Here is a 26163-nt window from a genome sequence, read left to right on the forward strand (position 1 = left end):
AAAGACAAACGGGGAAAGAAAGAGGGTTTCATTTGAAACCTGGCATGGCCTTTTGGTTAATTCCCTCATATGACCCTCCACCTCACCTGGTTCCTACTTCAGTGAGAGGCAGGTACCATCAAATACTGCCAGGCCTAAACTAGTAAATGTTTCAGGGACAATTGATGATTGTAATTAAAAAGTGAAACCTTTCGGGGAGTTCCCTTTATGGCTCAGCTGGTAAAGAATCCACCTGCAATGCAGGAGACCTGGGTTCAATCCCTGGGTTGTGAAGATCCCCTGGAGAAGGGAAAGACTATCCACTCCAGTATTCTGGCCTAGAGAATTCATGGACTGCATAGTCCATGGGGTCGCAAAGAGTCAGACACAACTGAACAACTTTGACTTGGTGGTCCAGTGGTTAAGACTCTGCACTTCCACTGCCATGGCCCGGGTTCAATCCCTGGTCAGGAAACTTAAGATCCCACAAGCTGCAAGGCATGGCCAAAAATAAAAAGTGAAGCCTTTTTAGTTCAGGATGCAGCAGTTAGAATTCTAGGGAGTTTGTTTATGAGTTTACTGAGAGCACCAGGTAAATACACAAAGCTTCCTTCTTCATAGCTGCACTTGCGGTGAGGCTAAGGAGAGTCAGTGTGTGGTGCTGGCAGGATGGAAGGGGCGGGACTGGGAAGTCTACGCATTGCACAGGAGCCAGAGCCACTTCTTATCCTCCTCCTCTCCCTCCTGGTGCTGCCGCTCTTCCATGGGACACTGGCTATAAGATTGAGCTGGTATTGTTTGTTGTAGGAGGCAGTGACCTTCAAGGACGTGGCTGTGGCCTTCACAGAGGAGGAGCTGGGGTTGCTGGACTCAGCCCAGAGAAAGCTGTACCAGGATGTGATGGTGGAGAACTTCTGGAACCTGGTCTCAGTGGGTGAGGACAGCCTTTTTCTGCAAGTGTCTTGTGCCCTTGGTGTTTGAAGGCTCTGGGGTTCTTGAAATGGTTCCCTGAGTTTGGAGACCAGACTTTTCCAGTTCCAGTGGGACATGAGAGGCTATCTCTGGTCTTTCTAAACAGTGTGTTTCAGGTCTTTTTCTTTTTTTGGTCAAAGAACAGTAAATGAACAGTATCCTGCTGTACCTTGCCTGTTCTTAAGATTTCACTCATGTCCCATTAGTGGACTATAAAGCCAACTTATCGAGCCTTACATGGTGTTTTTAATTAAATCAAATATTAGAGAAAATATCAAGAGCTTCTTAGGAAGAGTAGATCACGTTGCAGCGAAAACCCTGATTGATGCATGAGTGGTGTGAAAGCCAGTGGGAACAGATTTTAGGAAAATAGACATTGGTCAGAGATAGGTCATTCAGCCTTCATTTTAGTAATGCATATTCCTACATATGTGTCTGAGTCATGAAATAAATGCTACTTCTTCAGTGGGTCATGATGCAAAGTTTGAAAAACAGGGCCTTCAGTATCTTTTTTTGAAACATAAGGTATTTGTTTATTATTGTTATAATCAAGGCAAAATCTCTTAAAACAATTAGCCTTGATAATGGAAATATAATCAGAACCATTAGTCCCTGGTTTACAGTTTGTTCTTCTCTGCTGTTCAGACTTCACTCTTCAGTATTTTAAATATGCAGTTGGAAACTCAATTTTCCAGTAAACTTTAGCTCTGACATGTTCATTTTAACTTGCACCTCTGCATGTTCTCATTCTTCAAAAGAGATACAAAACATATAGAAAGAGAAGAGAGGCTTTGGATGATGAATTCAGCGACCCAGATAGAAATTTAGGTAAGCACCAAGCAGTTGTTCATTCTCATGGTTAACTCTCCATACGTTGTGCTTCTCAGCAGCCCTGTGCTGTCCATCACCTGGTCCCAATGGGACATCTCTTTCCCAGGTTATTGCACAATCTCTATACTTGTCACCTGCTCCCACCTTTCCCTTCCTACAGTTTGTTCTTGAAGTGGTGAAGGGATCCTTTGTAAGTTTAAGACAGATTATGTTAGTTGTCTGTTCAAAATTCTCTTATGACTTGTTTTACTTAGAATAAAAACCACCTAAAGCAACTTCTGGAATCCCCTATGGTCTGCTTTTCGACCCCACCACCTCCCTGAGTACATCTCCTCTCCTCCTTCTGACTCTGTCTTTTCCATCTCCATCATCCTCCCTACTGTTTCTCAGACCTACAAGAGATGTGTCTCCTTGTCCTCTCTGCATGGAATACTCTTTCACCTGTAATCCTTCAGGCCTATGTACTTACCTCAGGTCACTCACCTTCAAGAGGAAGAGAGGGCTGTCTTTGGACCACACTGGAGAAAATCCAGTTCTCTCTCTCTTTCTCTGCCCTGCCTTTTTTGACCTCTGAGTACTGATTGTCACTCATGTACATACATTTTGGTTCACCTGTTTCTCACTTCTCTCTCTTCCCCTGGAGGTTATTCCAGGAATGGAGAAATTTGTCACTGTTGTTTTTTAATATTGATTTCTTTATTTGGCTGTGCCAGTCTTAGTTGAGGCATGCTGGATTTTCGATCTTCATTGCCCATGTGAAATCTAGTTCCCTGACTAGAGAACAAACCCAGGCCATCTGCATTGGGAGTGTGGAGTCTTAGCCACTGGACCACTAGGGAAGTCCCCAGAGTGGAGGAATTTGGTCTGTTCCATTTATTGCTCACAAGCCTAACTGCTTAGAATAGTCTTGGTACATGACAAGGACTCTAAATATTTGTTGAATAAATGGATGAGTCAATGGATAGAGAAATTTGCCTACCATTTAAATAGCCAGTGGCTGGTGAACAAATCCGAGTGAATAGGGATATTGCAAAATGTTTTTGTGTCTTCAAATGAATTCCTAGCCTAATTCTAACTTCTCAGGTCCCATGGTATATATGTGGGTGTTTGCCTTTCCGTACAAGTTGACCCTCATCAACTTGAGCAGACACATGCATAGAACCTGTAATTATAACCAAACTGAGTGAAATGCTTTCCCTGTGACTTTCCTTTAGCCGTTAGTAGCAAGCATATTCATTTGGGGAGAAAATATTTTTTGAATGAACAATTCTTATGTCTACTTCTTAGGTAGCTCTTCATAAAAAGAAAAAAGAATTCTATTTCCTTATCCGTCATATCCGGGGAGAAAAGGTCTCAGAAAATAGCCAACTGGTGAGTTAGCCTTGCCCTGAAAAGATTTTCCCAGCTTCATCCCATCTCCTTCCTCCCAAGCCCAGAAATGGATCTTAGGTTGTTACCTCTACAAACATCTTGCTTGTGTGGGATTTGTACATATCCTTTAGAAGGGATTTCAGATCATTGTTCACATTGACTGCTTTGATGATTCTTTGATAGTGTCTAGTGTTCTTCTAAATACTTATCATAAGCTATGGAATTTATATTTCCACCTCACTCATAAACTGCCTTCTTCACTTTGGAAATCATTCTTGTTAAAGGCCAGTGTATTTATGTCCAAAATTTTTCCATGCTGTGGTTATTTTCTTTTAAGTAAGCAGCCAGTTTGGTTTTTTTCTTAATATTTATTTATGTATTTGGCTGTGCCAGGTCTTAGTTGTGGCATGTGGCATCTCTGAGTTGCAACAGGTAAACTCTTTACTTACATCATGTGAGATCTAGTTCCCAAACAGGGATCAAACCTGGAACCCTTGCATTGGGGACCACCAGGGAAGTCCCTTCCATGCTGAGACATCATTCTTCCCTAGCCTGTAAATGTTGATTTTTACTTTGTGGGGGTATGGAGCCATATTAGGCTATAAAGCTACCTCAGAAGGATCCAGTGTATAGGTTTCAGATTATGATACTGACGTGCTGCCTACTGCACTAAGAAGCCAGAACAGTGTATAGGTTTTTGTGCTTTTTTTCCCCCCCACTGATTCTTAGCACCTTGAACCTTCTCAGCACAATTCCCTTGATGAACTGCTGCCTCTGGTGCAGCTTTTCAGCATGCTGTACTTTCCAGTGCTTTTCCTCTTTCAGACACCTGCCTTCTGAAAGCTCTTTTGCTTCTCTGACTTGATTCAGACATAATCTGGAATTCAAAATTGTCGAGCATCCTGGAAATCAAACTGGGGTTCACCTGTACATGCCTTTCTTGAGCCCTGACTAACTAACTGCCAGACATTGTGAAGCCTGTGAGCACAACAAAATGCTTGTCTTTCTTGATACTGTACTGTGATAGGAGCGACATGTAATTTTTGAAAGATGCTATAAATAGTATGTCAGATAGCATTTTGTTTTAAATGGGTTTCATTACTGTTAAGTATTTGGGAGTTTAATGGACCATCTCTTGGTTTCTGTCAGTATATAAACCTGAGAACTTTATTTGTGGGGAAAAAGATAAGTCAAACCATGCTGGGGTTCATTCAAGTCTCATACTGTGTCTTAAGTATGAAATCTTAACTCTTCAAACAAAGCTTTCACCTGACCACATCTCTCAATTCTCTGTCGTTATAGATGAAAACAATCAAAGTGAGTTGAGGGCTGTTCAAGAGAGAGGATTACATGAAGAGCTTTCCTGCTGGCAAATCTGGCAACAAATTGCGAATGACTTAACCAGATATCAAGACTCCATGATAAATAGTTGTCAGTTCCACAAACAAGGTTATTCCCCCGACCAGGTTGGGGCAGGACTGTCTATTCAAATTTCTGAAGATGAGAACTATATGTTAAATGAGAAAGCAGGTGGTCCCAGTGATACTGGAAATCCAAGGTTTGCATCTTTGAGAGCCTGGGATTCTTGGAGAAAAAGTTCCTTGACTGAGTCACAGAATTATCGGAATAGATACCTGGAAATTTCCACGCAAAGTAAACTGTGTCAGTGTAAAGAGGATGTTGACAGCATTGGTCAGATCTTATTCCACCTTGATGATCGAGGAGTACACAGGAATGAAAAGTCTTATTGCCACAATGATTATAGAAAAGACAGCACGAAGGTTTCCACATTGGATCAGAATAGTATGATTCACACAGGACAAAAACCTTACCAGTGTAACGAATGTAAAAGAACTTTTACCAGCCTTTCTACCTTTGATCTTCACCAGCAGTTACACTCAAAAGAGACGTCTCACATGTGCAATGAGTGTGGAAAAGGCTTCCGTTATAGCTCAGTTCTTCATATTCATCAGAGAGTTCACATAGAAAAATGCAGTGTCTGTGATGAATGTGGAAAGGAATTCCGTCAGAGCTCACAACTGCAAACTCATCAGAAAGTCCACAGCATAAAGAAACCATTCACATGTGAGGAATGTGGGAAAGGCTTCAGTCGTCGATCAGCACTTACCGTTCATTGTAAAGTCCACACAGGAGAGAAACCTTACACTTGTGAGGAGTGTGGCCGGGCCTTCAGTCAGGCCTCCCACCTTCAAGACCATCAGAGAGTCCACACCGGGGAGAAACCATTCATTTGTGATGCGTGTGGTAAGAGCTTCAGTCGGAATTCACACCTTCAGTCCCATCAGAGAGTCCATACGGGAGAGAAACCGTACAAATGCGAGGAGTGTGGGAAGGGCTTCATTTGTAGCTCAAATCTATACATTCACCAGAGAGTCCACACAGGAGAAAAACCCTACAAGTGTGAGGAATGTGGGAAAGGCTTTAGTCGGCCTTCAAGTCTTCAGGCCCATCAGGGAATCCACACTGGAGAGAAGTCATACGTATGTAATGTGTGTGGTAAAGGCTTTACTCTGAGTTCAAACCTTCAGGCACATCAAAGAGTCCACACAGGGGAGAAACCATACAAATGTGAGGAATGCGGGAAGAACTTCAGGAGGAACTCCCATTATCAAGTTCATCTGGTCGTCCACACAGGAGAAAAACCCTATAAATGTGAAGTGTGTGGGAAGGGCTTCAGTCAGAGTTCCTATCTTCAAATCCATCAGAAGGCCCACAGCGTAGAGAAACCCTACAAGTGCGAGGAGTGTGGGCAGGGCTTCAATCAGAGTTCACGACTTCAGATCCACCAGCTGATCCATACTGGTGAGAAACCATACAAATGTGAAGAGTGTGGGAAGGGATTCAGTCGTAGAGCCGATCTTAAAATTCACTGCAGAATCCACACTGGAGAGAAACCGTACAATTGTGAGGAGTGTGGAAAAGTCTTCAGGCAGGCCTCAAATCTCCTGGCCCATCAGAGAGTCCACAGTGGAGAAAAGCCATTCAAATGTGAAGAATGTGGCAAGAGCTTTGGTCGGAGTTCACACCTTCAAGCCCACCAAAAAGTCCACACTGGAGAAAAGCCATACAAATGTGAGGAGTGTGGGAAGGGCTTTAAGTGGAGCCTGAACCTCGACATGCATCAGAGGGTCCACACAGGAGAGAAACCATATAAGTGTGGGGAGTGTGGGAAGCACTTCAGTCAGGCCTCAAGTCTTCAGCTTCATCAGAGTGTCCACACTGGAGAGAAGCCCTACAGATGTGACGTGTGTAGTAAAGTCTTCAGTCGGTCTTCACAACTGCAGTCTCATCAGAGAGTCCACACAGGGGAGAAACCTTACAAGTGTGAGACGTGTGGTAAGAGCTTCAGTTGGCGCTCCAATCTAACAATTCATCAGAGAATCCATGCTGCTGATAAATCCTATAAAAGTCATAGGGGTGGTAAGACCATCAGAGAGTCAACTTAGGAAAAAAGTTCTATAAAATAATTTTTTAAAAACTCAAGTGTCATGTGAATTCTTCCAGTTAAGTTCAAAAGAAAAAAAAATCATTTGTTTCATTAAAAAGTCAGCATATTAACCATAGCTCAACATGTCCTGGTAGTCAGGATGCCACATAACAGAGATCCCTTATAAGGGTTATAGTAAGGGCTTCAGTTCAACTTTGACCTTACACTACTCAGAAGAGAAGACTTAGTATGATTTTATCAGGCCTTGTACAAAAGTATGATGGACGGGTCAAAACTAATGCCCATTAGAACTCTCGATGCCCAGTAGTCTCTCCAGAATGCAGAGACTTTGTTCTGAATCTGCATAGTCTGATCATGGCCAAGTAATACTTCATGTGAAAGTTGCTCAGTCATGTCTGACTCTTTGCAACCCTGTGGACTATACAATCCATGGAATTCTCCAGGCCATGGATACTGGAGTGGGTAGCCTTTCCCTTCTCCAAGATATCTTCCCAACCTAGAAATTGAACCCAGGCCTCCCACATTGCAGGTGGATTCTTTACCAGCTGAGCCACGAGGGAAACCCATAATACTTCATAGGTGCTCAATTTTGTTGAATTAGTAAATGAAAAATGTTTTATAAATTATATTGCAATCACCCTCAAAATTAAAAGTTTTATTCAGAACAGGTAATTAAATGTGGCCTTAAAAATAATTCAGAGAGACAAAGAGTTAAAAGTATAAGTAAACCACTCAGTACTGCAGTCTGAGGTATTAATCCCATTTTGATTAGCTCCTCTTGTTTGCCTAGCCTTGCTTCCAGTTGGATCTTACCATCTTAGAGTTTGTCTAGTATTCTGTCAGATTTATACAGTACAAATTCAGTTACTTTTTGTGACAGTATGAAGTGAAGTGAAGTGAAAGTTGCTCAGTCATGTCCAACTCTTTGCAATTCTCTAGGCCAGAATACTGTGGGTAGCCTTTCCCTTCTCCAGATCTTCCCAACCCAGGGATTGAACCCAGGTGTCCCACATAGGATTCTGTACCAGCTGAGCCACAAGGGAAGCCCTTGTGACAGTACAGACTTACTGAAAAATGGATTGTTAATGTTGCAGTACAGAAAACATACTATTGATTCTTTTTTCAAGTCAGGAGTTATTGACAGTGACAAAGGACAAACATTTCTTGGTAAATGAACCAATTGTTGGTTTTTTATTCTCCCCATTTCCATCTAGGCTTTGATGTGGTAGTCTTCCAAAGGTATTAACTTTCATCAAGACTTCCAAAGTTGAGAAGAGATGCTGTTTATAAAGTAGATTACTTTCATCAAGTTCTCTACTCCATTACTACTCCTTCCTGGCCTGAAATAAAAGGAAAAAAATTATTTGTTGGAAGTTGGTCATTTCATCAAATATGTTGATTCAGTGACTGACTTGCACACTTTTCCTAGCGATGGGTTGAAAAATTGCTTTTTGAAGAGAAGTTGGTGAGTATATATCAAAATACAGGATGTGACTTCTATGATACAGAAATCATAGAAGCAGAATTTACAATTAAGAGATTCAAGTAGAAAAGGTGAGTAGCACATCAGGGATGCTGCTAAATTTTGTAAAAGTGAAATAAATATTCACTAGGAGTTTATTTAAATACATTTTGGTATGGGAAACCAAATCTAGAAAAATGATGTCCAAGACTCGGGACAAAAGCATGTAACAGGCTGATGTAGTTTAGGGACATCCCACAGCTTAAACATGTGTTTGTTAATGCATCCTGTCATCTGTGAAAGGATATTCACCCTCATGTAAACAGTGACAGGATTTTCAGAGAGTTTCCACATTTTAGATTCCATATTTTAAATTTTTCATTAAGCATCAATTTTACAGTAAAATACTGTGACATTTATAGTACTGTAGGTAGTAAAAACTATGTAAAACACAGAAAATTACTAGTCATACTAATCCCTCACAGTAAGAAAATGTGGTATATAGAGCCCAAGTTAAGGAATAGAACTCTGGGAATCAATTATAAAAAGAAATTTATATGGTTGTTCAAAGATACAGAATATCAGTTGCTGCTGCTGCTGCTGCTAAGCCGCTTCAGTCGTGTCCAACTCTGTGTGATCCGATAGACAGCAGCCCACCAGGCTCCCCCGTCCCTGGGATTCTCCAGGCAAGAACACTGGAGTGGGTTGCCATTTCCTTCTCCAATGCACAAAAGTGAAAGTGAAGTCGCCCAGTCGTCGATTCAGCGACCCTATGGACTGCAGCCTACCAGGCTCCTCTGTCCATGGGATTTTCCAGGCAAGAGTACTGGAGTGGGGTGCCATTGCCTTCTCCGAAGAATATCAGCTAGTATAACTATATATTTTTGTAGCTAATGAAGTTTAGGCATAAATCCATGCAGCCCAGAAGATTATTTTAATTCCAACAGTAGAAATTTATACATCTTAGTTCTGTTCCTTAGTGGGCTGATGGATGGATAATTCAGAGTACTGGCTTTTCCTTACAGGTGCTTGATTTGATTTGGAAAGTAACTGGTTCATTCCAGGTACTGTAAAGCCCAAAGAAACTTGAGCTATGGGGCGGAAGGAATTTACAAAATGAGTGTTTTAATTGTTTACCAAGGTAACACTGATTGGGCAAACCTGAAGATAAAGAGTCAATATATGTAAGTCTTGGAGGTAAAATTTGTCAAAGATTTCCCTAAGGAAAAGATGTGCTTAGGGAAAGAACAAAGCATGATGGGAACAACCTGTTGAGTTTGAATACCATTTCCTAGTTCTTAGTTCATTTTTCACTGATGTTTAACACTTGTTTGGTTAAAGAACTTGACTCAGCAAAAATGAGGATGTATATAACTCGAGAGGCAGGTTTCCCAGATTCATTTCCTAGACCACAGCTTCATATGAGTATGAAAGTCCATGCTACCTCAAATTGCACTAGATGCTATATTTTGTTTTATGAGTAGGTATCAGAATAGCTCACCAACTCTCAAGGTAATTTCTATAGTTCAGTGAGTTAAGTCAAGGGCTGGAAAACTACTGCCTTTAAAGTTTTTTTTTTTTTTTTTTGCCACACCTCTCTGCATATGGGATCTTCCTTCCCCATCCAGTGAAGTCCTTGTTTGTTTTCTATTCCATAGATCTCTTCATTTGCTTCCATCTACTTACTATGTATTTTTTTATTTTTTAAATTACCAAGGGGTGATTTTTTCATTTTAATAATTAGCTTATTAGTATATGCTTTCAAAATCCCACACTTCTTCCTAATTATGTATTAAAAATTCCCATTCTGATAGTGAATTTTTCTCCTTGTGGTTCTGTCAGTTTTGCTTTTCCAAGTTTGCTTTATAATTTATGTGAACCCATTCCTGGTAGTTTGACATTTATAAACTTTTTTGGTATATTTTATAATGCTTTTTTCTTCAAGGACTACTTTGCCCTATATTAATTATTTTTAAATTATAGGAGTAATTTGAAACCTTGGATAATGTTATCTTCCCTAGAGAGAATTGTCACTTGTTCCCTTTAAGTGCTTGAGTGTCAGTAGCTCAGTCGTGTCCGACTGACTCTTTGCGACCCCATGGACTGACTGTAGCCCGCCAGGCTCCTCTGTCTATGGAATTCTCTAGGCAACAATACTGGAGTCGGTTGCTATTTCCTTCTGCAGGGGATTTTCCCAATCCAGGGGTCGAACCTGTGTCTCCCGCTTTGCGGGCAGATTCTTTACCATCTGAGCCACCAGGGAAGCCGGGACTTAAGTGCTTGAAGATACTAACAGAAAAGATTCAGGCTAATCCGATTTCAAGTAATTGAGGTAATTTAGAGTTTGGTTTTAGTCTCCAGCAAAGGGATTCATTACCCTATGTACTTATCCCTATAGGGCAGTTCTTTGACGTTTTACTACTGACTTCTCTTCCCTACCCCGACCTCCTCTCAAGCCCCTTGAACGTGGCTTAAAGTGATGTTCAGTTTTCAATACTAGAATGATTGGGATTCTCAAGAAAGGCAGTAGTAGCCCCAAACGGAACAATTTCGCCAAACTCCGCGCTGGCATTCTAGAATTCAGTACCTAGAAGTTCAGGGTATTCGGAAGTATTTCCACTTCAGGGGGCGGGGCCGTGGCAGTCATTTCTCTAGGGCATTCTGGGACGTGTAGTCTGAGGTCCGTGTAGCACAGAGCACTTCCGTTATGGACTGCTGGAGCATTCTGGGAAGTGGTCCACCGGCTGTCTCTAGCAGATAGGCGGTGCTTTCGCTGTAGGAGAGACTGGCTACCTCTCACTTTCCCTTCGGGTAGAAGTGTCTTCAATTCCCGGGGCCCGGCTAATCTTGGTGGTGAAGCCAGCGAGTCTCTGACCCTCGTCCTCAGAGAGAGTAAGAGAAACGGCGTCCGGCTGCAGAGTTTGTGTTCCCCTCCGCTGAGCCTCCAGTTTAGAGAAGTTCCTGTAGCCCCAACTTGGGGACTGCCCAGTCGCTGGTCGTCTGGTTTGAAGGTCTCCCGGCGCTTCAACTGGCCTCCCTCAACTACCAGCCAGTTCTGCCACTTCCTAGGGGTATAATTTTGTGGTAGTTACTTACCCTGTCCTGGCCTCATTATCCGCATTATTAAAGGAGTGTCAATCAGTTCAGTTGCTCATTCGTTGTCCGGTTCTTTGCGACCCCGAGGACTGCAGCATGCCAGGCTTCCCTGTCCATCACCAACTCCGGCAGCCTGCTCAAACTTCTGTGCTTTATCCAGCCTGGCATTTTGTATGATGTACTCTGCATATAAGTCAAACAATCAGGGTGACAATATATACAGCCTTGACTACTCCTTTCCCAATTTTGAGCCAGTCTGTTGTTCCATGTCTGGTTCTAACTGTTGCTTCTTAACCTGCATACAGGTTTCTCAGGAGGCAGGTAAGGTGGTCTGGTATTCCCTTCTCTTTAAGAAATTTACAGTTTGTTGTGATCTACAGAGCTTACTTAGCGTCTTACAAAATTTTCATGCATATCAGAAGGTTAGAGAAAGGATCCAAAAGCACTGGGTTTTTTTTTTTTTTTTTTATGAAATTGCTATAAGAAAAAGCACAGGAAAAGTTCAAATTCAGTAACTCTCTGATTACAATGGCCCTGATTGCATCGAAAAATTGATCACACAATCTATGAAATTTGTCTTTCCACTCCATGTCTAGTTGTCCTTTGGACAAGGAAAATTCTTCTTTCAGCTTTTTAAAAATTAAATTACTTTTAGTGAGTTTATCTTATTTGCCCAAGAATTAACCGCTAGGAGCTTCCCTGGTGGCTCAGATGGTAAAGAATCTGCCTTTGGTGTAGGAAACCCGGGTTTGATTCCTGTGTGGTGGAAGATCCCCTGGAGAAGGGAATGGCAACTCACTCCAATATTCTTACCTGTGAGATCCCCTTGACAGGCGAGCCTGGCGGGCTTGCAGTCCGTAGGGTGGCCAAGAGTTGGACACGACTGAGGCCACTAAACAGCTAATTAACAATAATGTTTTCATCTTTCAAATTCAGTAACTCTGAGGATTGAGTACAAAGGCCCTGATTGCATTGAGAAATTGATCAAACAGGCTACGAAACTTGTCTTTCCACTTCATGTCTAGGTGTCCTCAGCAGCCAAGTTCTGAATTATTTGACTTTTCTGTTAACAATAGTAGAAATTGGTGATCTTCCCCCATTGCATTTTGGGGTCTTTCACGCATATCTAAAAACGTTAAAACTACATTTTAAAGCTATCATCCTACTCCCACCCCATTTGTTTTTTCCTGGTAGAGTGGTTACAGTCCTACTGCATTGATATGTTTCTTACAGTTCTTTTTATTAAGATTCTGACTCTTCAAATATTTGTTATGTTTTATCAGTGAGATAAAGCAAAGCTCTACTGGTGTCAGAGAACTGCTTTAGGTTGGCAGTAACAGGACGGCATGAAGGAATATTCTGGAAATCTTTGGCCGAGAACTCCCGAGAGTCTAGGGTTAAAGCTCCAAAGGGGCAGGCATGGCCCTTCCTCCACTTCGGGTCCCGGGAAATGTATTTCGCCGCCCTACCCCGCCCCCCTCCATCCCCCCTATTCCCCACGCCCCCCACCCCGAACTCTCTCCGGAAATGAGGGGTTGCTGCTCCTGTTCTTCAGGGCTTTTGGGAAGTGTAGTTCCCGAGCTCTGTGTAGTCAGAGGCTCTTCCGCTCCGGGAAAGCGCGGCTGCCACCATTTCTTTCGGTTTGGGAGGTGAGTTATCCCTGCGCCCCTCGACCCCTCCGAGCTTTTCTGGCTTGAGCGTGGCACGAGTCACTACCTGGCCGTCTGTCTTAGTATGGAGAGATCTTGGCCGCCGGCGGAAGCCAAGAAGCGGAGAGCAGAAGTGTGGAATCCCTCTGCTGTCCTCCCTGGCTTGCCAAGCAGCGGTGCTACTTCTATCCTTACGATATATGGCGAGCTGTTGATTATGAGTGCCCCTACTTTTATCCTCTGTAAGATTGCGAGAGATATGGTCACTACTGGTTAGGGTTGTGATTAGATTCACGTGAAATCACACGTGTCAGTAGCTTCGAATACTGGCGGCACCTAACGGGTTGCCTTTTGCTATTGATGCAGTTCATTTTCCCAGGAGCACCGTTTTGACTGGATTCCCCAGGGAAGACACCCAGGAGCGATGGCGTGGCCTTTCTGTCCGGAGACAGCTCCTTCCGAGCTTTGACTGATCTGTTTCTGTAGGAAGCACTGAGTCACCCCGCGCTAGTGCCTCGGAATGTCCGCTGCAGTTTATACAGGAAACGTGAGACGGACAGAGTCATTCTGTCCCACCGCATCGTTTTCGTCTCCCGTCCTGAATCCGGAAAGGGGGGAAAGCAAGGACTTCCTGGCTCCCCAGAGCATAGCTGCAGGTACTTACTAATGAAAGGTCTTTCTTGGTCGGTCATCTGTTTTCAGTTAATCAGGTTTCCTTACCACTAGGAAAACGTTCAGTTATCTATTGAATACATCTGAGAATGTTTAATATGCTTGTTAATATGTACGTGTGTATTTCTACCATAAATACATCTGTTTTTGAAATAAATATTATAACGATATAAAACATTTAATTTACTTTAGGTTTTAAATATTAAAAAATATTTTTGAAGTATAGTTGATTTACAAGGTTGTGTTAATTTCTGCTGTATAGCAAAGTGACTCGGTTATATTCTTTTTATTATGATTATTACCAAATATTGAATACAGTTCCCAGTGCTACACAGTAGGATCTTGCTTATTCTGTACATAATAGTTTGCATCTACTAATCCCAAACTCCCAGTCCTCCCCTCCTCCAATTCCCCCACCCCCAACAACAGTTTGTTCTTTATATCTGTGAGTCTGTTTCTGTTTCATGGATGTGTGTTATACTTTAGATTCCACATATAAGTAGTGTCATGTCGTATTTGCCTTTTTCTTTTTGGCGTCGTTTAGTATAATAATCTCTAGGAGCATCCACGTTGCTGCAAATGGCATTATTTTGTTCTTTTTAATGGCCGAGTAATATTGCTTTGCATATGTGTACACCACATGTAATTTGTCCATTCATCTGTCAGTGGATGTTTAGGTTGTTTCCATGTCTTGGCTGTTGTGCATAGTTCTGCTGTGAACATTGGGGTGCATGTATCTTTTCGAATTATAATTTTATCTGAGTGTATGCCCAGGAGTGGAATTGCTGGGTTATGTGGCAACTCTGCTTTTAGTTTTTTGAGAAATCTGCGTACTGTTTTCCATAGTGGCTTCACTAGTGTCCTTTGCCACCAGTAGTGTAAGTGGGTTTCCTTTTTTCTGCACCCTCTCCAGCATTTATTATTTATAGACTTTTTAATGATGGACATTCTGACCAGTGTGAGGTGGTACCTCATTGTAGTTTTGATTTGCATTTCTCTAATAATTAGTGATGATGAGCATCTTAACATGTGCCTTTTGGCCACCTGTGTGTCTTCTTTGGAGATGTCTACTTAGGTCTTCAGACCATTTTTTGATTGGGTTGTTTGCTTTTTTTGAAATTTATTTTTATTTTATTTTGTATTTTGGGCTGTATGTCACAGCTTGCAGGGATCTTGGTTTCCCAACCAGGGATTGAACCTGGGCCATGGCAGTGAGAGCCTGGAATCCTAATCACTGGACCTCCAGGGAAGTCCCCCTGTTGTTTGCATTTTTGATATTAAGCTGTATAAGCTGTTTGTATATTTTGGAAATTAATTCCTCATTGTTCACATCATTTACAGACATTTCCTCCCATTCCATAGGTTGTCTTTTTGTTTTGTGTACAGTAGGATCAGAAATCTTCACAGTAGGGATACTGTGTTTGGTCATGCAGGTTGTTCTTTGTCCAGTGGCTGCTCGCTGACAGTCTTGTTAGTAACTGCAGTCTACTCCAAGCTCTGCTTACCAAGCTATGGGGGCGTATCTGCCTTGGAGCATGCGTGTTTGTGCATAGTTTCTGCAAAGATCCACATGGGGTCATGAAAGCCGTGGCCTGCATCTCATGGCTTCTTTGTCCTTCCCCAGTTATGCCTTCTCAGGACTCTGACTTTCCCCAGAAGGAACATGAGAAAATGACCGAGTCTCAGGTAAGTAAGGCATTGCTTTCTGTCTTCTAAGGATTTTATTTCTCAGAGATTAGGGACATCTTTGTCCCTAATCTTCCTTGGAAAGCTTAATGAACACAACACATCTTGAGTGCATGTTGTGTGCTAGGCTGTGTGTTTTGTTTGTTTTATCATCTTTGTTTCACAAAGCAATCTTTGAAAACATTAGGGAAACTTAAAATAGACAAACATAATTTATACTGCTACCCTGCTTACAATACAAACTAGCTGTTTTCACTTTCTCATTTTCCTTTTTCATAGGCATTCACAACGATATATTTGCAATATTAGAACCGATGGGATATACTTATTTATTTATTTGTTTAGAATTTTAGTATGTTATTGATTTATTGGCTGTGCTAGGTCTTTGTTGCTACACACTGGCTTTCTCTAGTTGTGGCAAGAGGGGGCTCCTCTCTGCTTGTAGTGTGTGGGCTTAGTTGCCCCACGGCATATAGAATCTTCCCAGACCAGGGGTTGAACCCCTGTGCCCTGCATTGGGAGGCAGATTCTTAACCACTGGACCACCAGGGAAGTCCAGTGACGTGTACGTGTAAACATTAGATAAAGATTTAATATCTCTAATTCTTATCAAAATTAGCAAGACAAACTAAGACCCAATTGGAATATGAGCAAAAGAAATTAATAGACATGTCAAAAAAAAGGAAAGTAGATTTATGAAGAAAATAATGAAGATAATAACTAAATGTGTGAAAACGTTAATAAATCTTTCTATTTATTTATTTCACTTAGATTCTTGAATTTTTTTTGTTTCGTTTTTTAAGACTTTCAGTTCAGTTCAGTCCCTCAGTCAGTCGTGTCCAACTCTTTGCGACCCCATGAACCGCAGCACACCAGGCCTCCCTGTCCATCACCAACTCCCGGAGTTTACACAAACTCATGGCCATTGAGTTGGTGATGCCATCCAACCATCTCATCCTCTGTCGTCCTGTTCTCCTCCTCTTGTCCCCTTCTCCTCCTGCCTTCAATCTTTCCCAACAAGGCTTTAGGTCCTAATTAACCTGTCTAGAGATTCAGAAACATTTGTACTCCTTCATGTGAAAGGTGAACTGGGAAAACCTTTTGAGAAAAGGGAAACCTGCCATTACACTTTCAAATATTTTAAAGTGCATATTCTTTGACTTTGCAATTGCTACTTCTTGGCTAAGGTCTCTGAAAAAGGATCTTTACAGCATTGATGATAAGTAAATATCTGTAACTAATTGTACTTTATTTGAATTGATTAAAGCTAAATCACCAGTTCTGAGGAATACTGTACTGTACGGTCACAAAATGAAATGAAAGAGATTATAATAAAACTGCTTGTTCAAATTTATTGAGCACTTATTATGTTACAGGCACCAGTGTAAGTGATTTACATGTATTCACTAATGTGATCCTTTCAAACACCTTGTGATTTAGATACGATTATAGAGAGGAAATTAAGATAGTGAGAGGTGAGGGAATTTGCCCAGTGTCCTGTAATTAAAGCCTTGAAGTGTGAACTTAGCCTATGCCTTCACCAGCTGTGCGTGCAGCAGTTTCTGGACGTGGCTCATGCCTTTAAAGCACAGACCAGAAGCTGTGTACCTGTCCTGGAGGGTTGCTGAAGGCCTGTGAACTTTGCAGACATTAAAAACAGTGATGGAGTGGGGCGGTAGGGAGGTGACAGCATTGTGACTGAGAGAGAGAGACAAGTGTTGGGACTGAAAACTGCCTGGAGTCGCTCCAAATCAGTAACCGTTTTTGGGGTTCATCTTGATGAACTGTTCAGCTTGATGCCTGTCCTTCTGGTGGAGGTTGTAAGATTGAGTTGACACGTGTTTGATGTTGTAGGAGGCCGTGACCTTCAAGGATGTGGCTGTGGTCTTCACTGAGGAAGAGCTGGGATTGCTGGACTCGGCCCAGAGGAAGCTGTACCAGGATGTGATGGTGGAGAACTTCCGGAACTTGGTCTCAGTCGGTGAGGACGGGTGCCCTCTGACCCTGAACCTCATCCCCCATGAGAGTCTCTTATCCTTCTTTGTTTGAAGGGTTGGACCTTTTAGCCATTTTTTTTTTTTAAAACTGAAGGTTAATTTTATAGTTACTATTTTGTTGTTGTGGTTTAGTTGCTAAGTCGTGTCCAGCTCTTTTGTGACCCCCACAAACTATAGCCCCCAGGCTCCTCTGTCCATGGCATTTCCCAGGCAAGAATTCTGGAGTGGATTGTCATTTCTTTGTCCACTTTGGACCTTTTGAAATGGTTCCCTGACCTGGAAGACAGAGATGTTTCTAACTCACAGGTTTCTCTGGTCCCTGTCTACTTGGGCAGAATTCTGTCCAGGGGTGATTTTGCATCCCTGGGAATGTTTAGTGATGTCTGGAGATAGTTTTGATTGTCACAGCTGAGGGAGGGGTGGTACTGGCATCTGGTGGCTGGTGATGTGGTTAAACCTCCTCCAATGCACAACACAACCCCCACCACACAGAATAGTCAGTCCAGAATATCAGTAGTGCCTCAGTTGAAAAACCCTGTTTTAGATGAACTAGAAATGCGCAGCTTAGCTTCTATACTTTGTCAAATATTTTGGTGGATCATGGAGGCACCTTAGGTCATTGTACTGGGATTTTTTTTTTTTTTCAATAAAATAGAATAAGAATAGAAACTGTCAGAGTTCCTTATCAAGACCCACTCACATTGCAGCAAAACCCATGACCGTTTGCATTAAGTAGTGTGACAGTGTGGGAAATATGATAAAAACAGACATTGGCCAAATCTGATTTTATCTATATATAGTCGTGAATTAGATTACAACATTTCTTTTTCTTTTTTCTTTTAAATTGAAGTATAGTTGATACATTAATACAGTGTTGTGTTATTTTCAGGTGTATAGCAAAGTGATGCAGTTGTATATACATATTCTTTTTCAGTTTCTTTTCCCTTGTAGGTTATTACAAAACATTGAGTGTAGCTCCCTAAATTCATTTCTTATTACAGTTTGTGATCAAGAAGTTTTTGACATATCACTCAAGGGTTATAGAATTTGGACAAAGATCTCTTTTAGCTGTGTGTTCACCTTAAATATATAAATCTGGCTTTTCCTAGGACATCTTCCCTTCAAAGCAGATATGGTATCCCAGTTGGAGACAGAAGAAAAACTGTGGACAGTGGAGAGGGAAACCCAAAGAAATGGGCATTCCAGTGAGATCCACTCAGCTGTTACTTCAGGTATTAGTTAATCTGCTTCTCTCCACATCCATGCCATCACCTCTTGCCTGTGACAGCAGCCTCCACACTCATCTCCACGCTTCCACCCTTACACTCCTGTAATCTCACACGGTAGCCAGACTGGTTCTTTACAAAGCAGGTAAGACTATGCCATTCCTCTGCTCGAAACCCTTCCAAGGCCTCCCTTCTCATTCCAAGACCTTCCAGTGGACTGCAGGGCCCTACCTGATCTGGCCTCCTCACCAAGTTCCTCTTTGATCACCCGGCCTCTTACCCTTGCTTACATGATCCCTGCCATCCTGGCCCTTTTGGAGTGTTCTCTTCTGTTTCCTGGCCTTCGACTTGCTCTCTGCCTCGGTGTCCAGGCCCCCAGCCACTCCCTTACTCACTCAGGTCTTTGCTCAGATCTCATCTCATCTGACAGCCCTTCTGTGTCTGCCCGATTTACTGTCCCATCCTCTCCCCATTCTCCATGCCTTCACCCTGTATTAATTTGTGTCTAAGCACTGATCACCTTCTGACCCAGTAATCTGTCTTTATTTCCTTGTTCATCATCTGTCTCCCTGTGAAAGTAAGAATTTGGGCAGTTGTATTTGCTGTCTCTGTTCAAAGCCTCTGATGGCCCTACTGCGTGATAGGTGCCCAGTACATACTTCTTGGGTGAAGAAATTACTCTAAAACTTACTATTGTTTGGAGCAGGGGTGAGGAAGCTCTCCTCACAGTTCCTCCTGACCTGTGACCCCAGCCTTCCTCATCCATGAAGTGCGCTTCATCCTCCAGATCCCCAGCCTCTCCATGGCCCTTGGTTCTCCTGCCCTCGCTCAGATTTGCTTTGTTCACTTCACTTTCTAACCGCCTTTTCCTTTCCCGCCTCTTCTTTCCTTTCTCTTTAATTTGAATATTCCTCATTTCTACCCATTTAAGCATATTAGATATTCATAGGGAGTGTAAGTGTATATACTCCCCCTCTGCCTGAAAAATGAAGCAGAGAAGCTTATCTGCAGACATGATGGATGAGGCCCTGCATTCTGAGCATCACCGATCTGCCTTCATTTGTCCATCTCCCTTCTCAGGTCTACATGTTGCTTCACATTTGATGCGTTCAGGAATGTTACATACTTGCTTCACTGGAAAGGGTTTTGTTTTTCTTTTTTTTAGATTGAAGTATAGTTAAATTACAGTGTTTTTACATTGCACACTGGACCTCTGGAATCATAAGCCTCCATATTGTCACACTTCAGCTTTGTGCCATAGACCAAGTCTTTCTCTTAAGAAATCTGGTAGCATTTTCTGCCCCCACCTTTCTCAAACTTTTTTTGGTAGGTTTTTTTTTTTTTTTTTTTGGACCTCTTCCATCATCCACATGTTTCAGGATTTAATGGATCATTTTGGAAAATTGTCCCCCATGAACCTCTAATGTAATTCTAATTTCTTAACATCCTTCAATATGTAACAGTACATACTCAGTAACCTTATAAGATAAAAGCTGTTCACAGTTATCAGAATGTATCACTAAATTATCAAACACTAGCCACACCAGGATGCCAGGCATTCTAGTTCATCACTTCTCATGTAGCAATTTCAAGTTGGCTGCTTATGAACAGGAACTGCCTCATCCCTCCAAGCCAACTTCCCACTGAACTTCTAAATAGCCACTACCCAAGCAGTTATATGACATATATGGTAATTGTTTCAAACTGGATATTTCCAGAAGTCTAAGGGCATTGGCATAACCCATGGATATGAAGGAGTTCTGATTAGGACAGAAAATGACAGAATTCCTAAATAGATTTTCCAGTGTAATTCACATCCTAGGAAAGAAAATTACAGACGTTTTACAGAAAATCTAAATAGATTTTCCAGTATAGTTTGCATCTTAGTGTCATGATAGGCTATCACAGGTAACATGAGAAGCCTTCTACATGTTGCAATGAGTTCTCATACCGAGCACCCAAAATTCACAGGCTAAGGGCACTGCCCCCCAGGACTTCAGACACCAGCTTGGGGTTCCCAGGGCCTCACTTCTGACCAACTGGCTACACATTCAAGCGTTTCTACAGTAATTTGCTAGGACGACTCAGGACAAGCGCAGGAAAGCTCTCTGCGTACAATTACGATTTTATTATAGCAAAAAGGATACAGACTGGTACTGGAGGGAGATGTGTAGGGAACCCTGGGAGAGTTCTTTCCTGTCTCCCTCTTACAAGGACCCTTGTCATTACTCTGGGCTCACCTGGAGAATCCAGGATAGCCTCCCCATCTCAGGATGCTTCATTCAATCAAACCCAAAGTCCTTGTGGCTGTGTCCATTAACATATCTGCAGGCTCCAGGGATTAGGGCATGGGCATCTTAAGGACATTCAGTTAGCAAGCCTGTCATACCCAGAAACGTGCACATACCTGTTGGGACTTGTTTAGTTTATATTTGACTGTAAGTTTCCATTTAAGGAAATAATCATTCAGGACTTGACACCCCCTTAAACATTTTAAGCCAGCGGCTTCCATACATTTTAAAAAATTAATTAATTAATTTTTGATTGTGCTGGGTCTTTGTTGTTGCGTTGGCTTTCTCTAATTGTGGCAAGTGGCAGCTGCTCTCTAGTTGTGGTGTGTGGGCTTTTCATCGTGGTGGCTGCTCTCGTGGCACACAGGCTCTAGGTCTGCAGGCTTTAGTAATTACGCTCATGGACTCTGGAGTACAAGCTCAGTAGTTGCGGTGCATGAGTTTCATTGCCCCGTGGAGTCTTCCCAGACCAGGGATGGCACCCGTGTCCCCTGCATTGGCAAGTGGATTCCTGATCACTGGACCACCAGGGGAGCCCCTTCCATACATTTTTAACTGTGATCCTCAATAAGAAGTATTTTACATCCCGACCCAGCATGAATATAATGCATGTGCATGTTTATGTGTATGTCTGCAGCTGAAACAGCGTTTCATGTAGTGGTACCCTTACTGCTTTTGATACACTTATCATGTTTTTAATCTTTTCTTTTTCCCCAACGTCACAAGGTATGGAATTGGTTTCACAGTTCTCTAAAACATGTCAGCAATTTGAAGTGCATGTTTTCCTTGTGACGGTTATTCTAGTGGGTCTAAGAGGGAAGAAAAAACTAGGGAGTATTAGTAAATCCAGTAAGTGCTGTGGGGGAACATAAAGCGTGTAAGGCAGATGGGAAGAATGGAAAGAGTGGGGAGTGGGGAGGAATTATGTTTACATTGGTTGATAAGAAGGCCTCATCCAACAGAGTGACATGCAAGCAGAGAACCCAAAGGGAATAAGAGAAAAGGCAAGCTTCACGGCTTCCTGCACAAAACACTCTTAAGCGGAATAGAACACCCCCTCTCCTCCCATTCGGGGTTGCCTTTGAGAGTCTGCACTCCGCTCTCTTTCTTTCCCCCACCCAAGTTCTTTCTCAGCTGTCCAAGGTTAGTTTTCCCTTTTCCTGCTTCTTTTCACAGAGACCTGAATCACTCCCAGGTTTAAAACAATGAATGCTATTATCCCAACTGCTTCCCAGATTTGCTCTTGGAAGATTGTTTCTACCAGGACCTAAAATACTGTTCTGTGCCTGGACTCTGAGCTTTTGTAACCTAACTGAGTAGAAGCCCACTTGTCATAAGGCTGCTACAGAAAAGACGAGGGGACTTTTAATTGATGTTGCTTTTGTCTGAAGTGTGGGTTGTCTTAGTTGTCCTGCAGCCATCTGGTTTCAAATCTACCACCCTCCTATTAAACTGTTAGACATACAGTTCTAAATGGGTCACGTTTCCATAAGAGTCTGCTGACCCCATTCTTCAGAAAGAATAACAAAAGGATAAACGGTGTGGTATAGACATGACCCTTGCCCTGGATTATCAAGGCCTCATCCCATGGCCCAGGTGTGAAATCCCAATATTTCTGAACAAAGCATTTACTTGTCCTCATCTCTGAATATCTCCTTTTCTTTAGGCAACAAGAACCCAAATGAGATGGAGACTCTTGGGAAAGTCATGTTAAAATACCTCTCGTGTGAAGAGCTGTCCTGCTGGCAAATCTGGAAACAGTCCACAAATGATTTAACTCTGCAAAGGAAGAATTCCTGGTTCCTGCAAGGTGATTCTCTTCAAGTTTCTGAAGATGAGAACCATATAATGAATCATAAAGGAGATCACTTCGGTTGCCTGGAGAATCAGGAGTTGTTGATTCCGAGAGCCCAGGCTTCCTGTGGGAGTAGGTGTCTGAGCGAGTCAGAGAATCCGAGCAGAGGTAAACAGATGAACGTGAAAAATCACCTGCATGTATGTGAAGGCTTCACAAAGAATTCACCACTGAGCGATCCTGGTAAAACTGACGCAGAACAGACACCCTGCAAAGGAGAGAGACTGCGTCCCTGTAGAGTATGTGGGGAGAGCTTCAGTCATGGCGCGGTGCTCCCAGTTCATCAGAAGGTTGACCCTGGAGAAAAATGCTCCCATCTGCAGACTCATCAGAGAATTCACCCAGGAGGGACTGTCAATAAATGTCCTGAGTCCAGCAATGGTTTTTATCAGAACTCCTTTCACCCCCATCACTCTAACCCTGCAGGAGAGAAGTCCTACAGGTGTGACAGTTGTGGCAAGGCCTTTGGCAGCAGCACAGGCCTCATCATCCATTACCGGACGCACACAGGGGAGAAACCTTACAGATGCGAGGAGTGCGGTAAATGCTTCAGCCAGAGTTCCAATTTTCAGTGCCATCAGAGGGTCCACACGGAAGAGAAGCCCTACAAGTGTGAAGAGTGCGGGAAGGGCTTTGGCTGGAGCGTCAACCTCCGTGTTCACCAGCGGGTCCACAGGGGCGAGAAACCCTACAAGTGTGAGGAGTGCGGGAAGGGCTTCACGCAGGCCGCCCATTACCACATACACCAGAGGGTCCACACCGGGGAGAAGCCCTACAAGTGCGACGTCTGCGGCAAGGGGTTCAGTCACAACTCGCCTCTGATTTGCCACCGGCGGGTCCACACCGGCGAGAAGCCCTACCGGTGCGAGGCCTGCGGCAAAGGCTTCACCCGCAACACGGACCTCCACATCCATTTCCGTGTCCATACAGGGGAGAAGCCCTACACCTGCAAGGAGTGCGGGAAGGGCTTCAGTCAGGCTTCAAATCTCCAAGTCCACCAGAACGTCCACACCGGGGAGAAGCGGTTCAAGTGCGAGACCTGCGGGAAGGGCTTCAGCCAGTCGTCCAAGCTCCAGACTCACCAGCGAGTCCACACCGGGGAGAAGCCCTACAGGTGCGACGTGTGCGGCAAGGACTTCAGTTACAGTTCCAACCTGAAGCTGCACCAGGTCATTCACACCGGAGAGAAACCCTACACCTGCGAGGCGTGCGGCAAGGGCTTCAGCTGGAGGTCCAACCTTCATGCCCATCAGCGAGTCCACTCCGGAGAGAAGCCCTACAAATGTGAGGCGTGTGACAAGAGCTTCAGTCAGGCCATAGACTTCCGGGTCCATCAGCGGGTCCACACGGGCGAGAAACCCTACAAGTGTGGTGTCTGCGGGAAGGGCTTCAGCCAGTCCTCGGGTCTTCAGTCCCATCAGAGGGTCCACACCGGGGAGAAGCCCTACAAATGTGACGTGTGTGGGAAGGGCTTCCGATACAGTTCCCAGTTTATTTACCACCAGAGGGGCCACACCGGCGAAAAGCCTTACAAGTGTGAGGAGTGTGGGAAAGGCTTCGGGCGGAGCCTGAACCTTCGCCACCACCAGAGGGTCCACACAGGAGAGAAACCCCACAAGTGTGAGGAGTGTGGGAAGGCCTTCAGCCTCCCCTCCAACCTTCGAGTCCACCTGAGTGTCCACACCCGGGAGAAACTGTTTAAATGCGAGGAGTGTGGGAAGGGCTTCAGTCAGAGTTCTCGGCTTCAAGCCCACCAGAGGGTCCACACAGGAGAAAAACCCTACAAGTGCAACATGTGCGGTAAGGACTTCAGTCACCGTTCACGGCTGACATACCATCAGAAAGTCCACACTGGCAAGAATCTTTAAAAATGAGAAACGTGTTGACGGCTTCAGTCAGGATACACACATTCAGGGTTTTGGACAGTCCATGCTGGTGATAAACTATAAATCAGGGGTCCCCAACATCTAAGATCTAATGCCTGATGATCTAAGGTGGAGCTAAGGATGTGCTTGTATCATCCCCAAACCATTCCCCCTACCTCTGGTCCTTTGAAAAATTGTCTTCCACAGAACCAGTCCCTGGTGCCAATAAGCTTGGGGTCCGCTGCTATAAAATATTGAGATGGAAAGGGATTCCTTCAGGTGGCTCTTTCTAGCAAATCCATTAAAATGGTTGGTAACATAGAACCATAGATATTAACAGGGAAAAAGTAGGTTGTAACCCTCTTGGTAAGATTCACTTGATTTAAATGACCTCTCAGAGTGATTATTGGAGAAGGAAATGGCAACCCACTCCACTAATCTTGCCTGGAAAACCCCATGGACAGAGGAGCCTGGCAGGCTACAGTCCGTGGGATCACAAGAGTCAGACACGACTTAGCGACTAAACCATCCACCACTACAAAGTGAATATATGCCTAAAGATAATGCGTGAAAAGGATATTAGCCATATACTAGCTAGTTTTTTGGTGGGAGGGTGTGAGTCAAGGAAGACTTGGGGTTATTTTTTCATCAACTTCCATTTTATACTTATTTATAATGGCCATTATTTTTACTAATACTGTAAAACTATGAAAATGAATAAAATACTAAAAGTTTCATATAGCCAAAAATTCATAATATGATGACTTTATTTTATATGATAATATGAATTAAAACATGTATCTGTCACAGATGTATATGAAGGAATGTTCATTGCATCATTGTTTATAATAGCAAACATAGAAATAATCAGTTGGGTTGCCAAAGTATTTTATGATTTATTTATCTAGTGCAAATTGTTGTTAACGGATGTTGGAGGATATCCAGAAAACATTCACCTGGAGAAACAAAGCATGGGATTTTTGGGTGATCTCATTAAAAAGAAAAGGTAGGTATTTATTTTTACTGATCTCTGAATGATGGAATTTTGATTCATGTAAATTTTTTATGTTTCTTTAAACTTCTTGTTTTGAAATAATGTAACACATGCCAGAAATTGTGAAAACTCTCTGAAATCTTTCATGTACCCTTTACTCAGATTCACCAGTTAACATAATTGAAACATATTCTCTTAACGTATGTGAATGTGTGTGTATGTGCACACATATTGACACATACTTTTTAAAACCATTTTTAATTGGAGGATAACTGCTTTACAATATTGTGTTGGTTTCTGCCATATGTCAGCATGAATCAGCTATGGGTATACACATGTGCCCTCCCTCTTGACCCTCCCTCCCACTTCCAACCCCATCCCACCCCTCTAGGTTGTCAGTGGAACTTGGATTTGAGCTCCTGTGTCATATAGCAAATTTCCACTGGCTGTCTAATTTTACACCTGGTCATGCACGTGTTTCAGTGCTACTCTTGGTTTTTCCCACCTTCTTCCCACACTGTGTCCACAAGTCTGTTCTCTGTGTCTGCATCTTCACTGCTGCCTTTCAGATTGGTTCATCAGTGCCATCTTTCTAGATTCCATATACATGTGTTACTATATGATATTTCTCTTTCTCTTTCTGACTGACTTCACTGTATTTAATAGGCTCTAGGTTCTTCCACCTCATTAGAACTGACAAATGCATTCCTTTTTATGGTTGAGTAATATTACATTGACATGTACTTTT

At 42.9% G+C, this 26163-nt stretch overlaps 2 protein-coding genes across 20 annotated transcripts in view; both read left to right on the forward strand.

Annotated features, from left to right (window-relative positions):
* The window catches only part of LOC122692138 (zinc finger protein 226-like), a 32872-nt gene extending 24887 nt beyond the window's left edge, over positions 1–7985 (forward strand). For 7 of the 12 annotated variants that reach the window (XM_043899375.1, XM_043899381.1, XM_043899376.1 and 4 more), the window contains 3 exons: positions 787–909; positions 1710–1779; positions 4456–6652. In XM_043899375.1, the coding sequence (XP_043755310.1) occupies positions 787–909; positions 1710–1779; positions 4456–6620 (2358 nt within the window). In that variant the 3' untranslated portion in view covers positions 6621–6652. Of the gene's footprint in view, positions 1–786; positions 914–1709; positions 1780–3071; positions 3154–4455; positions 6653–7836 lie in introns of those variants that run through there. The other 5 variants (XM_043899384.1, XM_043899382.1, XM_043899374.1 and 2 more) reach the window with 4 other exon arrangements.
* Positions 7986–12711: 4726 nt separating this feature from the next.
* Positions 12712–26163, forward strand: part of ZNF227 (zinc finger protein 227) — a 23062-nt gene continuing 9610 nt past the window's right edge. For 4 of the 8 annotated variants that reach the window (XR_006340603.1, XM_043899396.1, XM_043899397.1 and 1 more), the window contains exons 1-7: positions 12712–12829; positions 13196–13485; positions 15126–15187; positions 17042–17168; positions 18294–18416; positions 22368–24356; positions 25330–25427. Coding sequence is in view for 7 of the 8 variants with exons in the window: in XM_043899396.1 (XP_043755331.1) it covers positions 13350–13485; positions 15126–15187; positions 17042–17168; positions 18294–18416; positions 22368–24356; positions 25330–25409 (2517 nt within the window). In the remaining variant the exon portion in view is untranslated. Of the gene's footprint in view, positions 12830–13195; positions 13486–15125; positions 15188–17041; positions 17169–18293; positions 18417–22367; positions 25237–25329; positions 25739–26163 lie in introns of those variants that run through there. The other 4 variants (XM_043899392.1, XM_043899394.1, XM_043899393.1 and 1 more) reach the window with 4 other exon arrangements.

The sequence above is a fragment of the Cervus elaphus genome, chromosome 4, assembly GCF_910594005.1.
Source record: "Cervus elaphus chromosome 4, mCerEla1.1, whole genome shotgun sequence".
Classification (NCBI taxonomy): domain Eukaryota; kingdom Metazoa; phylum Chordata; class Mammalia; order Artiodactyla; family Cervidae; genus Cervus; species Cervus elaphus.